Source organism: Ziziphus jujuba, chromosome 9 (genome assembly GCF_031755915.1).
Source record: "Ziziphus jujuba cultivar Dongzao chromosome 9, ASM3175591v1".
Classification (NCBI taxonomy): domain Eukaryota; kingdom Viridiplantae; phylum Streptophyta; class Magnoliopsida; order Rosales; family Rhamnaceae; genus Ziziphus; species Ziziphus jujuba.
This window is the reverse complement of record NC_083387.1, coordinates 2,746,275-2,761,827: the sequence shown is the minus strand read 5'-3', so window position 1 is coordinate 2,761,827 and position 15,553 is coordinate 2,746,275. Positions and strand designations below refer to the sequence as shown.

The 15,553-nt window shown below is 31.7% G+C and overlaps 3 protein-coding genes across 3 annotated transcripts; 1 reads left to right on the top strand and 2 right to left on the bottom strand.

The window, feature by feature from the left end:
- Window positions 1–447: 447 nt before the first annotated feature.
- Window positions 448–1,849, bottom strand: LOC107425970 (uncharacterized). Its single transcript, XM_048461812.2, has 2 exons — window positions 1,384–1,849; window positions 448–1,274 (listed from the first exon to the last, which is right to left on the bottom strand). Exons 1-2 carry the CDS (start codon window positions 1,592–1,594, stop codon window positions 505–507), a joined length of 981 nt encoding a protein of 326 aa, XP_048317769.2. The 5' UTR covers window positions 1,595–1,849; the 3' UTR covers window positions 448–504.
- A 389-nt stretch (window positions 1,850–2,238) lies between these two features.
- Window positions 2,239–5,498, bottom strand: LOC107426003 (BTB/POZ and MATH domain-containing protein 2). The gene is made up of 4 exons (XM_016036084.4): window positions 4,717–5,498; window positions 3,999–4,347; window positions 2,755–3,031; window positions 2,239–2,617 (listed from the first exon to the last, which is right to left on the bottom strand). Exons 1-4 carry the CDS (start codon window positions 5,139–5,141, stop codon window positions 2,445–2,447), a joined length of 1,224 nt encoding a protein of 407 aa, XP_015891570.3. The 5' UTR covers window positions 5,142–5,498; the 3' UTR covers window positions 2,239–2,444.
- Window positions 5,499–11,616: 6,118 nt separating this feature from the next.
- Window positions 11,617–15,394, top strand: LOC107425994 (uncharacterized). The gene is made up of 5 exons (XM_016036070.4): window positions 11,617–11,958; window positions 12,737–12,917; window positions 13,310–13,706; window positions 14,119–14,196; window positions 14,535–15,394. Exons 1-5 carry the CDS (start codon window positions 11,869–11,871, stop codon window positions 15,034–15,036), a joined length of 1,248 nt encoding a protein of 415 aa, XP_015891556.3. The 5' UTR covers window positions 11,617–11,868; the 3' UTR covers window positions 15,037–15,394.
- Window positions 15,395–15,553: the final 159 nt, after the last annotated feature.

The following is a 15,553-nucleotide window of genomic DNA, read 5'->3' as shown; positions in this document are numbered from 1 at the left end:
CACCATATATTCCGTTGTTTTTGGATCAAATTGGTCCTATTTTTTCCATAGTTACACGTTAGATTCCATTAAAAGTTCTTTTTTTCTATAGGAAGATTCCATTTAAAGTTATGAATAAATTTTTATTTCGATATGTATTATCCAATTTAATACACATAAAATGGAATCATTTCAAATCTTCTGCCTGATTAGTTTCTTAATTTATTTTAATTGTTATCGATTTTCATATATTTTTAGAAGGAAAATTAGAAATTTCATTTCAAAATTTCAACTATGCTAAATGGGACTATAGAGGGATGATTCTTTGAGAATTTCAGATACGTAAGTTTTTGGACCACCCCCCAAAAAAAAAAATAAAAAAAAATAAGTAAACAAATTAACCAAAAAGCTATACAGAGTCCTGAATTGAAATTTCATACAATAAGAAAAATAAACAAATGAGCTACAAAAAAAGTACATAAAGGTTGAATAACCAAATAATTTGCTATTGTATAAATAAATGGCTCACATTATACAGCATGCCTCCTCAGTACTAGTATTATCATCGCTGAAAAGGTGCAAAACAGAGTTGCCGACTGGCGGTTCCCGCTGTTGCTGGTTATGATATCCATACATAGGAGGAGGCCGAGGTAGTGGTGGTGGTGGTGGTGGTGCCATTGGCAATTGGTAAGAACCATGTCCATATGGAGGTACCACAGGCAGCGGCGGCGGAGGCCTCCCGAACATTGCCGGTCGAAAGTAATGATGATGGCCAGAACCATATCCCACGTAAGGCCTTGCCATTGATTGATAAGGCAGTGACACTGGAGAGAAGTAGCCATTGCTATAAATTATGTTATTGTGATGGGAATTATACATTGGATGAGGAGGAGGAGCATTAATCCCTTTAGGCCTATGCGGTGCATGACCATTATGGTGACCCTTATTTTTATTATTATGATGATCATGATCTTCATCATCATCATCAGAATCCGAATCTGAATCATCACCATGACAACCACAATCTCGATTTGTGCCTCCTTTTTGAGACTTGTTAGCTTGGGAAGTTTGGATGTTCTTTTTGGCCTGCTGATCAGGTTTCTTTGAACCTGGGCTAGTATTGGACTGAGGTTTCTTTGAAACATTAGTAGCGGTAGTTGTGGGGTTCTTTTGAAATGATGAAAGCTCAGATCTTTTTCCAAGCTTTGAGATTGCGTTGATGATTGTAGGTGGATCTACTTCACCGGCAACTGCTATTGTTCCTTTTTCTACGTCTATGGTGATGGAATTTACACCTATAAGGACAAAATAGATAATATGCAGACCAATAAAATAAAATCCAATTGAGAAAGTTTAATATATACATTCTAATTAATACGAGTAATACACCCAAAATTTAAATACCAGTAATTTTCTGCAACTTTTTTTTTACTCTCAATGGACATGCCTTGCAACACCGGAGATCTACTTCCAGAATACAAGTCTGCAATAATATAATATTGTTCAGTGTATGTACACACACACATATATATATATATACACACATACGCACACAGAGACAAGAAAGGATGAGTACAGTTGCACATACCGAACCAAGAAGACGCTGCTTCCCCATTTAAGAAGAAATCCTTTTTAATACTTGTAACCAAACCTTAATAAACATCGGTTAGTAGATGAGAAGCTTGAAAGAGATTTGATAGATGGGTTTGAAGAAAATGCAATTGAATCTTGAAAACCAGGGTATACTTATACGCCTTTTTTTTTTTTTTAAGTGAAAAAAAAAAAACAAACTTTATATCTAGAAAAATCTATTGTTTGATGAAAAAGGGAGAAATCTTTAATTCCCTTTAATATATGCACCAAAATAATGTTTTTTTTTTTTTTTTTTTTTTTTAAGAATCTGATATAAATCATTTTTATTGGTAAGATAGAGCATTTGACTTGATGAAATTATCCACCCATCTCATAATCTTCCTTTATATGGCAGTAAATATTGTTGGCAATTAGTTACCAATACGAGAACGAAATCTCTTAAGATTATAACTCAGTTTTGTTTGTTTAGTGCATTGAACAATACCCACAAGCTAGATAGAAAATTCCATAGGCGCAATGTAGCTTAGCGGGGCACTTCCTTGTTCCCAAACTGCGACATAAATTTTAGAGAAAATTATTTTCTTTACGTTTTTAGTTTTTCTTCAAGTATTTAGTCTTAGACTGAGAAGAACAAAAAAAGAAAGAAAAAAATTTTCAACCAACAAATTGCAAAATCAACATGGATATTAAAAAATTTTCAACCAACAACTTGCAAATCAACATGGATATTAACACCCTTACAATAACAGATACAAAAGCTAAGAGCTAGAACTTATTTCTAACCCTATAAATAATTTCTCTTTCTCTCTTCTCTAATTTCTTTTTTTTCCCCTTCCAACGTCTACTACAGAGAATAAGTGTAACATCTAATCCTATAGCCTTTGTTTCACCCGCCTTCCATTGATGTCACCGCCATCAAGAATGGTTGCGTTCCCATGCCTGCATATAGTGCTATGATGCTCACTGGCTACATATTGTAGGAGGTCAGTTAGAACAGAGGGGCAGCTTTGTTTCAAGTATTCAAAACCATCTGTTTCCATAACAGCTGATAAACCATGCAAAAAAAGAGAATAGGTTAATAACATAATGACAAATATCCTAAAAAGATGTAGCAAAAAAGCTATTGTCATCCAGTGATTTGATCTTATATTACAATTCTTGTCATGTATTTGAAAAAATCACCTCCAAGATTTTCAGGCATTGCGACGAATTTGAGGCATACAGATTTCAGCTGGAAGCAGTGATGCTGCTCTGCCAAAGCTAATGTTGTTGCTACAGTGTTAATTGCAACATGCTCGCATAGAATTGCCTCACATAGCAACCTGAGCCTTTCTAAGCCATAGCGATCTGCTGCTGCAAGCAGATGCTGAGCCATCAAAGTAGATGCGCATTTTGAGTTCAAACCAGCAAGCTCTTCTATGTCTGGTATTGAATCCCAGTACATGAATTGAAGTAAAGCCTGCATAAGGGAAAAATAGGGTCAAATATAACTCTTCAGTTCTTTCCTCATACATAACAGTCAAAGTTACATTGACTACCCAAACAACTGGAGCCTGGAGGCTAAAAGCTTGAAACTAGTTTTGTATTTTTCAATATAAGTATTTCATAAGACCAGCCCTAACAAAAACAAGCAAGAAACAGAAGCTTCTTGGTCCAAAAAGCAAAGGTATGATGCTTTCATACAGTCATAAAAAGAAGCTTAGGTAGAAAGTTGAACAACTATTGGTCATCAAGAAGAGATAAAAGGGACTTATAAGTTAATCATTATTGAAGGGAAACAATACCCTAATGTTCTCCTTCAAGAAAAACAGGGTTAACCATGGTATTTAAAGTAGATTCATAAATAGATATAACTCCCACAAGTGACACTTTCATTACTAATATATTTGCAAGCCTCTAAATGCATGTCCACAAGCTTTCTTCACGAAGTTTAAATCCCCAGGAGCTTATAAATTTTTTCTGGCATTTCTGTGAATGTTTGTAACCTCTTTAATCGGATATGTACAAAAATTCATGCTTAAAATGGTCATGCAAAACATAATATGGATTCTACAGGACATCTCCCAACATTATTAGTGAAAGAGACAAAGAGTAGTCATTAAGCATCACAACAGAAACCAAAGTTCCTTATTTGTATACTAATTAAAGCTTATTGCTTTTAGCTAAGCTACTTTTACCACTTATTTCCAATACCCAATTCCACATAAGCAGAAAGAAAACAATAAAGCTACTCCTACAAGGAATATGAGACGAACTCAATCTTGCTAGTTATTAAAACTTTGCAGCAAAACCACAGTACATTATTTTTCAAACACAGATAACAAATGCATCTTTTTAAAGTTTCCATCTACCATTAAAAATAATAATAATAAATAAAAGAAAAATGAGTATAATACGAATAATTAATTAAAAAAAAGAAATTGTACCTTAAAAACTGGAGCTTCCATATCTTCAACTTTTATACACCGGGTGTTCTGATCCTTCATGGGACCAAAAAGTTGGGCCCTGAACACAGGTGATCGTGCAGCCAATATCAACTTGTGAGCAGCAAAAGTTTCCCCATCAACTTCAAAATTTACATCAGTTCCCTTCCCACTTTCCAGTAGCATCCCAAATTGCTGACCAACGTTAGATGGTGGTACCGCTATAGAGTAGATCTTAGGCCCCTGCGTCCGTGACTTCACAACACCAACAACACAGTTAACCGAGAGACAATCATCTTTAAGGTAATCTGATGTCTCCAAAGCACTTCTTTTGAAGAACCGCTTGTAACCCCTGCAAAATAAAAAAGATCCCATAAAAATCTACGCTCTATTTTTTTCGATTATGAGAAAGAAGGGGAAAAAAAAAAGTGAGATAGTTTTATTCATGGAAACATAAAGTGAATTTAATATATGAGTGTCTTATACAACCTATATTGTCCTTAAACACAGATTCTTTGACAGAGACTATTTGAAATAACAATTATGCATTATATTTATGTACGTATGCATTAAACATAAATTCTGAATATGGTTGAATTCACTTTCGAAATAAGATACCGAATTTAGAAACTCATACAAATTCAATATGCATATATATATACATAAAACAATATTATAATAGAGCGATCATGAAAAACTCTTATCAAAATCGCCCACATACCACATGCTACCGCGGTACTTGAGCGTATATGGCCCGCTCTCCAATGTCCTACCGAAATGGCTATGCACTTTATGCCTCCCCCTCCCACTCTGATCCATAAGGGTCAATTCGAAGAGAGCCCTGACATCGGTTCCCTCGCTTGCAAGCGCAATGAACAGCGAAACGTACGTTGCATTGTCCTCGGAGCTTTTTCCATCAGGGTAAAAATAGATCGCCCATGAATACCCGCCGACATTGAACGTATCGGACGCCATATACTTTCCGATACCAAGACCTTTATTCAATGAATATCCCTCGATCTTGAATTCGTGCGAACCATTCACGGTCTCCGTGAGCGATGTCGATGTGGTAGTCGGAGGAGACGAAGACGAACAACATGTTGAAGAAGATGAGGGCTTGGAGGTTTCTCGGAGAACCTTCCCCATGCCCCAGTACACCAAGAAAATTGACTACCTCAGGTCTCAAATTTTCCTTTTGGTTGAAAATTTAAAAAAAAAAAAAGGATTGCAATCTAGGGCTTTAATCGTTAAAAAAAAAAAAAAAAAATGAGGGAATTGAGTTAGGATTCTAAATTTGTAGCCGAAAAATTGGATGCAAATGGGAGTAGAATCTTTGGACTGGGAATTGATAGATTCTTCTTCTCTCTCTCTTTCTCTTTTTCTCGGGAAAGTGAGTGTTTGGTGAGAAAATATAGGGTTTTGTTAGCGAAAGCAATGTGGTTCTCAAGGTGAAATTGTCGCAGGGAGAGAGAGAGAAGGAGAGATGAAGAATTAGCAGATGATGGCTTGCGAAGTTGGATTTTAAAATAAAATTTCCCGACAGTGAATTATTGGTGGCAGGCGTCCCAAGCGCACTCGCCCTTGTAGCTTTGTTTTACCACTCGCTCTCCCTCTGGGCCACGTGTCGTCATCCTTTTTTCCTACAATGTGGATTTTCGAGACGTTACTGGGTTTGGGGTAAAAAAACAACTATAATGCTTTGTTTATTTATTTATTTTGATAAAATGGGGATGGAGTTTTCATCATCTGGTTTTTTAATGCACTGTTCCAAAATTACGTGCTTTATCTATTTCAACTTCACATTTTTTTAATTATAAAAATAAAGTAATATTATCGTCATAATCTTATATTAATATATTAATTAATCAAAATAATAATAAATATACTTGATAAATAATTTAATTTACTTAGATTATGCCTCTAATATCATTTATAATAATAAATAGTTTATTTCTCTATTGTTTCTTTGATTGGGATTTAAAATTTTATATTTATATATAGTATTGTTTCTTTTTGTAATAATATGGACACATATTCTTTGAGAAACATAAATAATAATATGGTACATATTCTTTAAAAATATAATATATATATATATATATTGATCATTAATCTTATTAATATTCATTCAATAAAGAAAACACCTTGTTATATTCGTATATATTATCTTTTGTTGTTTTCCCATTATCTACAAAATCTTTGTTTTATTATTCTCTTTCTTTTTTCATCCTTTTGTTTTTCAGCATACTCATTTATTTTTTAAACCTAACCTCATTTGGAGCTTGAGGTCATTGAACAAATATTCCACAGAGATTGATCTTGGAATTGCATCATGTTCGAGCTGGAACTTGGATGAGTTTGGCAGCATTACGGCATAAAAAATTCTGGTATCAGCAATATAAATATAATTTTGTTTGTTATGAATAAATTTGGTTACCATTTTTTTTTTTTTTCCAAAAGAGTATCAAATTAGTTTTTTATTAAAAAAAATAAGATTTAAAATTTGAAATATTTACAAGAAGACACTTGAATCCCTGACAGAGAACGTGAATTAGTCTTCAGTTCACCTTTTATTTGTGGCGCGTTTAGAATCTCTGAATGATGACATGCGGGCCACAACACTTCACGATGAAACCGTTTTAGATCGACACGTGGCATTGCGAGTACACCTTGTAATAGAATTTCTACCACAATTTTATATGCTGCACTCACCATGATTGCCCGGGTCTACGCAGTTTTTTGCTTTTAAGGCAGTGTTTGGGAATCTCCATGCAAATGCACATCCTTCTTTTTCTTTTTCTTTTTTCTTTTTTTTTTAATGGCAATTTCCAATTTTTGTAAAATTTGAGATAAAATTTGACCATCTTGTAAAGTACTTAAGAGTTCTTTTTCTTATTAATATCATTTGGAGTTTTATAAAGCAAATTTCCTACAAACTGTTGCGGTCATTTTTAAGTGACAGTTTTATACATCTTTACTTATTTTATTAGACATTTTAAAATATTTTTGAATAGTTGATGTACACTATATTATAAAAAACTAGGTAAGTCATATGGTAGTCAAAGAGTAAGTCATACATTAGCATTAATAATGTAACAAGGAGGAGATAATAATTGAAAAAAATGAATTAGGTATAAGTATGTATATGTCATATGCTATAGTGTTTCTTTTATAAAGTTTATTGTGTACTTTGTAGGCTTTCTTTTTCACACCACCAATCACATTAGATTTCTTCTGCCGTTTTACTACAAATGCATGAAATTGACAATTGCAGATACATTGCAGCTTCCTCCAAATACCATGCCCATATTTCCAATTCTCAAACTTAGGCATCATGTGTTTTTTGTTTTCATTCCAATAGGCATTAAAGGGGAAAAAAAAAAAAATCACTCTTCTTCTCTAATCTTCCTCCTTTGTTTAGTTATTTATCTATTGCTTCAATATAATCTTCTCCCTTTAATTTTACTTTGGTTCTCTGGTCAGAATGAAACGACATAAAAATATATAAAAAGAAAAAACAGGAGAATAAATGTCATAAAAATACAGAGACAGATGCCGTTGCAGTGTCATTGATATCCTTAGAGAATATGAAAACATCTTTGACCTCCAAAAACATTAGGTTGGTGCTTCAAAATTTATTACAGTACCACACGTACCCCTTACTTTAATGCCCAGTAATATGTGCAGAATACCATTGACCAAGTTCTTGCAATGGTAAGCTGGCAATATTGATTAATTTCATCATTCAAAGGGCTAAAGGGCTATATTTTGTTTCTAACCAAAAAAAAAAAAGAAAAAAGAAAGAAAAGGGTTGGGTATATATCAAATATGATATAAAAGGAAGGTAAAAATTGCACTTTATCACCTAATATACAGGGATGACGTGATTTAAACTTTGAAGTTTTGATTTCAACAATTTTAATTCTAAAGTTTTAAAATTGATGCAGTGTCATTGATATCCTTTGAGAATATGAAAACTTCTTTGACCTCCAAAAACATTAGGTTGGTGCTTCCCAATTTATTACAATACCACACGTACTACTTCCTTTAATGGCCAATTATATGTGCAGAATACCTTTGACCAAGTTCTTATAATGGAAAGCTGGCAATATTGATTAATTTCATCATTCAAAAGGCTATATTTTGCTTCTAACAAAATAAAATAAAATAAAGTAAAATAAGGCTATAATTAAGTTGGATATCATCCCCATACCCCTAATATAAATATAAGTGTTAGATATCATTTATCAAAAAAAAAAAGAAAAAAGAAAAAGAGGGGTTGGATATATTAAATATGATATAAAGGAAGGTAAAAATTGCACTTTATCACCTAATATACAGGGTTGACGTGATTTAGACCTTGAAGTTTTGATTTCAACAATTTAATTCTAAAGTTTTAAAATTGATGCAAATTAGTCAAATTCTTAACCATAATTATGAAATTTAATTGCTAATATCAACATGACATCATGCTGAAGATATAATTTAATTTTTAAAATTTTCTTAAAAATTTTAAAAAAATACATTTTGTTATTTTTTTATTTTATATTTATGGTTTTTTTTTTATTTTAAAATTTATATCCATTCCCTTTTTATTTAAATTAAAATATCTACAATTATAATTAAATATTTTCATATCTACAATTAGGCCAAAAATTAAAATTAAAATAAAATTGGAGTTTTTACCAAAAATTAAAATTAATTTTTAAGTCCAAACCAAAAAAAAAAAAAAAATAGACAAAATACTAAAAATTAGAACAAAAATTTAAAGATAAAATTAACTTTTTTAAAAAGAGATAAATTTTATTTTTAAAAATTTTTGAAAAAATACATCTATTTATGATTTTAAATGGAAAATTGTATGCATTCATTTTTTATTTAAGTTATAATTCCCACAATCATAATTAAATATTTAGGACCTAAAATCAGACCAAAAAATGGAGTCTATTTTTCCATTTCGGCCTATTCTAAACAATTTTTCCATTTTTGGCCTCTATTTTGGTTTATAAAATGGTCCTTTTTTTTCCATTTTTTAAAATTGTTAGTCTAATTTTTATTTTGGCATTTTGGTCTAATTATTTTTAATCTTTGATCTAACTAAATTATTTTTATTAGATCAAAAATTTTAATTTAATTTTAATTTTAATTTTTGGTCTAATTTTAGATTCAAAAATATTTAATTATGATTGTGGAAATTATAATTTAAATAAAAAAGGAAAGCATAAAATTTTCAAATAAAAAATCATAAATTTAAAATAAAAAAATAACAAATATATTTTTTCAAAATAAAATTTATTTTTTAAAATAGTTATTTTTATTTTTAAATTTCTGGTATAATTTTTATATCTGTATTATGGTCGAGTTTTGTTTTTTGGTTTGGACATAAAAATTATTGTTAATTTTTTTGTAAAATCTTTAATTTTATTTTAATTTTTATTTTTTGATCTAGTAGGTCTAAAAATATTTAATTATGATTATAAGTAGTTTATTTTGAATAAAAACAGAATGAATACAATTTTTAAATATAAAATCATAAATATAAAATGGAAAAATATCAATTGTATTTTTCAAAAACTTTAAAAAAAAAATAACATTTAAAAAAATATTATTTTTATTTTAAAATTTTGGTCTAATTTTTATTTGGTATTTTTCTCAGATCTGTTTTTTTTTTTTTTGCGCATAAAAAAATATTTTTTGTTTTTAGTCTAATAAAATTATTTTTATTATACCAAAAATTTTAAATTAATTTTAATTTTAATTTTTGATGTCAAAAATATTTAATTATAATTATGGATATTTTAATTACAATAAAAAATAAAAAAATATTTTTTATTTTTAAAAATTAAATTATAATATCAGCGTTATGCCATACTCACACTATCCATTAAATTTAATGTTACTGTCAATAAAACCAATTTGCCAAAATCATTGAAATTTTAACTTCAAGGTCAAAATCTAATCAACCATAAATTTCAACGTACGAAGTTGTAATTTTTTCCAAAATGAATATTTAGATTAAAAGACTGTCAAAATAAAATACAGCAGTTTATAAGAGTCTGCTAATTAAATTGATCATAACCCATCACTTCGAACAAAAGTGTAGGCTTAAAAAAAAAAAAAAACAAAACAAAACAAAAAAGAAAAAAAAGTTGTCGAATTAAGGGCCATCTTTGAAAGCTATGTCGGTTGTTGAATCTTTTAATGAATTTTTAAAGTTGGTCTATAGGAAACAAAGGTATTTAATGACTGATATAAATGTATATAGATAATAGATTTGGCACTGATAGATGTATATATGGGATATACATACACATATAGTTTTTTGTTGCCAGAAAAACATTGATAAGATGCTACAAACTAAAGTCGTGGAACTTAGTTGGTAAAGTTGGTGAAATTACAATTGGAACAATTATTTGGTCAAACTTTAGGTTTTGAATTTTGTCAAAACATTTATTGTTTATTTTTTCTTCTCTCTTTTAAGTTGTCAAAGCATAATTAATTGAAACTATTAAATTTGAGTACTTTGAAGTGGTTGTGTTATCAGCACAAGAATAAGTGGACAATAACCCTTCAACATTAGTTTTTTTTTTTTTTTTTTTTTTTTAATATTTTTATTTGTTTAGAGTTTATAATGCTTTTTCCCTTTTAACTATATCCTGTATTTTGGATTTTACCTTATAAATTATTACTCTCTAGATTATTGTTTTATTATTACATTAATAATGGTTATATGCCCTTTTTGTTTTAATGAATTTTGGCAAAATTAACTGTACACATTGTACAATATTGAAACCAATAAAGTAGAAAAGTTTCTAAAAACATTTTGAATTATGTATATTGGCTAATTTAGTCAAATTTATCCATAAAATGTATAATTATACCAATTCGATAAGGACAAACATTTATAAAGTAATATTTGAGTTTTGTTCATTTGGAAAGCAAAATGTAAAATATAACATGGTTTTAGAAAAAAAAATTGCTATATTAACCTATTTCTATTATATGTGAGATTTTAAACATAACTCTGCTTGACTTATACTAAATATAATTCACCACATGGGTAATTAATGTTATAAATAAAATGATAAGCTAGGATATTAAAGAGAGAAGAGAGAAAAAAGAAAAAAGAAAAAAAGGAAGCCATGTTATTTATTTTATATGATATTTGATGGTTTGGCTATAAGATTTCAAAAAAAAAAAAAGAAAAAAGAAAAAAAAAAAGATACATTTTAATTAAATTTTTTTAAAACAATAAAAAAAGGATAACGGGCAAAGGTTATGACAAAAAACATACTCAAATAATGTAAAATATGATGTGACGTGTCAAGATGAATTGAGCGGCGCTTGTGGGAACATGCATAGATTTTTTTTAACAATCATATTTCAATGCGCACGTACCACGCAACTGGTCCATGTTTCCTTCGTCAGTTTCGAGTGATAAGCATCTAATTCAAAAAACACAAACAAAAAAGGTCAATCTTGGATGACCCACGAACTGAATCTACGGTGTTGATGATACAACAGTGAACGAGGTATAAACTAACATGGTGTATGAAGGCACAGAAGATTAGAACAGATTCCCAAAAGAGTCCAAGGAAGAAAGGAAGCGGACGCTTTTGTCTTTCTTGAGAATTCCAACCTGGATTTGGATTCTCAAGGGCATGTGTACCACAAAACCTAAGATCACGAATTTTTTATTTTCTTAATCTCATGGATTTGGTACCACCCAAAATAACCAAGTTGTGAAATTCTTTTTGGATTTTGAAGTCCTTGGATGGATGAGTTTATGGTGGTCTGACTCTGAGGAAGCCACACGAAAGGAGAGAAATTTGGTTTCAGGAACTTTGTTCTCCAAACGGGGTTTCTCTTAGTCATGGTGTCTAAGCTCTGTTTGATGGCTTCTCATGGGTATCCTTCTGGGGTCGTTTTGCAACCAGAACAAGGTGTGGGCAGGGTCATCCAGGTAAAACACGGGCTTTTTGATCTTCATGGGGTTTTGTTATTTGGGTAATTGAGTATCGTGTATAATTGTATGCTCTAGATGCTGTTATTTTATCTGGTTGTGTATGGTTCGTGACCTGAGATTAAAGAATTGGTGATCTGGGCTATTTAAATTCTTATTGGGTTTTTGTAGAAATCGTGCTTTAATAGTGATTTGGGCTATCTAATTAGTGTCTTATTCAGTTCTAAATTCTGAATAAGATACTAATTATTTTCTAGACTCTTTTGCGTTTATATTCTAAGTTGTGTTCTAAATTCTTTTGCAACTATTTAAGTTGTCAAAGGGGGTTTTACGTTTCTTTTTAGTTTTAAGTTGAGGCTATGTAGCTGAATCAATTTCACAAAATTGAGGTAAAATAGAGATCGAACATGTTACGGCATGAGGCATATCAATATGTAGTCTAACTGGATTTCAATGGAAATTGAAGAACTAATTGCTTTCGTATGAATTCTTATAAAGTAACTTGTATTGACAGTGCTATATGATCAGTTTTATCGATTTTTTTCTTTGCCAGAGATTGTAATATGGTGATATTAATTAGGCGACTTCGTTCGACACCTAGTTTATGCTGTAGTGGTTTAGTTGAGATAAAATGAAATTGCTTTAAATTTGTCTGACCAACTAGTATGCATCATCGCTTTGACAATTGCATTAGGAGGCCGGTGCTAGTCTGTTCTGATCATCCATAGTTAGTTGTTTTCTTTTAGTGACAAGTTCTTCTTGATCTTTGATTGCGCAGGATTATCAACCTCTTTTGCCGTGTCATGGCTCAAGACATGGGATTATGAGATTAGGATCTCTTAAATCGAGGCCACAGGAGTGTGAGGAGCCATGGAAACCTATGAGTGGGTTCTCTGAATCTAACCATCATGTCAAGATTGACTCAGCTGTTAAAAAGCCAATTCTCCCTGATATACAAGGTATGCATCCAGACTAGTTCTAAACAAAGCAGAGCTAGTTAAATTGATTTATCAGCTTCACAGATTGTTAAATACATATGTGTGCATATGTGGATGCCTGAATCTACACAAGGTTACATCCATATGTGAAAATAAGTATGACTAACTCCAGTGACTAGGAAAATAAAGATGTAGCTGGGCATGGTGGGTTGATATGTTAAATGATTATCTATTTGGAGGTCACAATGATTTAAATGTTTGTTTAAGTTTTGAATGGATTCCTTGAAAATCCTTTATGCCTCTGTGATCTCTTTCTTATCCATTATATATTGTATTCTTCCCAAACAATGTTGGAATCATCTTTAAAGAACTAAAAAGAAAATAAAAGAACTTCTTCCTACCTGTGGTCGCAGATGCTTCTCCAGGCTCACTGCTTTTTAGCTTTGAAATTGCTGAAAAGTGCACGAGACATGAAAAGATCCTGCAGTTCCTAACCTCCCAAGCAAGTGAACCAGAGAAAAGTGGAATGAAGATGTCTTTACTTTCTAAGTTGATGGAGTTAGAAGCTTTAAAAATTGATGCGCATCAACATCCAACTCCTCTTATCTACCCAAATACTGAATTGTTCTTGGACTTTGTGGGAGATCTGGTTGATAGTTCAAGAATAACAGTTTACCCAGATGGTCAGGTCTTATTTAATGGTACAGGCACTGAGATGAAAGATCTACTTTCAGTTGTTGCTGAATTTTACTTGGCAAAAAACTCATCCAAGTGGAAGAAGCAGTCAATGCTGGTCCCACACTATACTAGGTATTTATGGGTACTAAATACTGTTTTTGGATACAAATTATGCAGTGTGAATTCACATCTATTAATATATTTTCTATTCCTTGTAGTGTGTTTGTGTGTGTAAGAGCCAATCTAATTCCATTGCAATTTTCTTTTTTACAACTTCTTGTCAATGGTATGATGGATGACTCTGCAGTGTGACATTAACTCATAATCTGGTTAACAGTTCTATTTATTATTTCTTATTATTTCTGGAATTGGTATAAACCTTTTGATATTTAGAGTTTATCGTCTAGTTGAAAAATATTCATGCTTGGCATGTTTTCCCTGGTTATTGTACTCTATTTAGAAGAATGGCATATTTGATGACTGGGTAAACGAGTCCCACAATTTCATTTTGGTTTTCCCTGATTGTACTCATTTTGTGGATCAGGCTGGACAACAGTGAAGGTGTCATTATTAATGGGTCTTCATTGACACTCCAAGCAACTACAGTTGCTCCTTTAAAGAGGTAAATGGCAGCTATAAACTTTTGAGTTCTTTTTCACTTTGCATTTCTTAATGACATGGATTTAGTTTTGTGGTTATATTTGGCCACAGATATTTAATTATATGATCATTTTGAGGTTATATTAGACCAGAAAATGTTGAATTTTATGATAATTTTGTGCTCATAATTTATCCCCCAATACTTATCATTATCCTGCTCCTAGTTATTAGTGTCGAGATTAATTAAAAGTTTTCTTTTGTTATCGCAATTATTGATTGGGACACACGTCTGGGTGTTCCTATAGCTTTCTTAATCATGATATACTTATTAATCTTATTTCCGTCTCATGCACTCAACAGTCCTCAGAAAACCAAGGTCAAGTCATTACCTAAGAAGAAGAATGGCAAAAAGTTGGGCCGTGAGCGGGATCTCTATAAGAAGAACTATTTCCGTGCCTGTGAGAACCTTCTGTCTTTAATGGTCAGCAAAAGAAAGTATGGGAAAACAGCAATCCTTTCACTAAAAAAATCTGGCCCTGAGCTTCCTGAGCTCCTAACCCAGTTCTCTGCTGGCATTGCTGGGACTGGCTTGGCTGTCCTTTTTTCTGTCATTTGTAAAGTAGCTTGTGGGAGGGTGCCCCTAACTGCATCTAAATTCTTCAACACTGGAATAGGGTGTGGACTAGTTTGGCTTTCTTGGGCAGTGAATAAGCTGAGGGACTCAATCGTCTATATCAGCAAGAATGCAGGCAAGTTGGGCTTGAAGGAAGAAGACATGGTGAAGGCAGTGGACAGTAGCATAAAGGAGATATATTTCAGAGCTGCAACTGTAATGGCAGTGGCGATGTTGAGGCTTGTTTGAGCATAAATGTGTAAATTCATGTAAGGGGATCAAATCAAATGGACGGTGACTGTAATTGTAATTGTTGAAGCATTGCTGGATGATGTTCAGATAGCGTGAAGCTCATCAGGTTTCAAGAACAAGCTCAAAGTCAGACTAACGATTGAAGAGAAAAGGAAAAATTAAATCCAAAGATTTCCAGGTTTGACATGAGCTCCTCGATTCTGAGCTCTGTCTGAACATCAGTAGCATGTGGGTAACTGATATTCTAGACTGTAAAATATTAATATCATAGGAGGGTAACATGGTTAAGTGATGAATGTATTGTAACACATACACTGCAATTTTGGGGTGAAATATCGATATATTTTAAGCTGCACCTAAGTGCCTAGCGTGCGTATATATATTTTTTGGCTATCGTTATTGTCGGAGAATATTGCCTGATCAGTTTTCCAAGTAATACGTATTCATGACATCCACTTCATAAACTTGATGTGATAGGGACTCGTGCACGTGCTCTTTACAAAATTCATTCGAT

Coding starts and splice junctions, on each gene's coding strand:
- LOC107425970 (XM_048461812.2), bottom strand. CDS start 1,594: ATGGGGAAGCAGCGTCTTCTTGGTTCGGTATGTGCAACTGTACTCATC. Junction 1,275..1,383: donor AAAGTTGCAGAAAATTACTG/GTATTTAAATTT, acceptor TTGTCCTTATAG/GTGTAAATTCCATCACCATA.
- LOC107426003 (XM_016036084.4), bottom strand. CDS start 5,141: ATGGGGAAGGTTCTCCGAGAAACCTCCAAGCCCTCATCTTCTTCAACA. Junction 3,032..3,998: donor TGGAAGCTCCAGTTTTTAAG/GTACAATTTCTT, acceptor TCCCTTATGCAG/GCTTTACTTCAATTCATGTA. Junction 2,618..2,754: donor AATGCCTGAAAATCTTGGAG/GTGATTTTTTCA, acceptor ATGGTTTATCAG/CTGTTATGGAAACAGATGGT.
- LOC107425994 (XM_016036070.4), top strand. CDS start 11,869: ATGGTGTCTAAGCTCTGTTTGATGGCTTCTCATGGGTATCCTTCTGGG. Junction 11,959..12,736: donor GTGTGGGCAGGGTCATCCAG/GTAAAACACGGG, acceptor TTGATTGCGCAG/GATTATCAACCTCTTTTGCC. Junction 12,918..13,309: donor AATTCTCCCTGATATACAAG/GTATGCATCCAG, acceptor CTGTGGTCGCAG/ATGCTTCTCCAGGCTCACTG.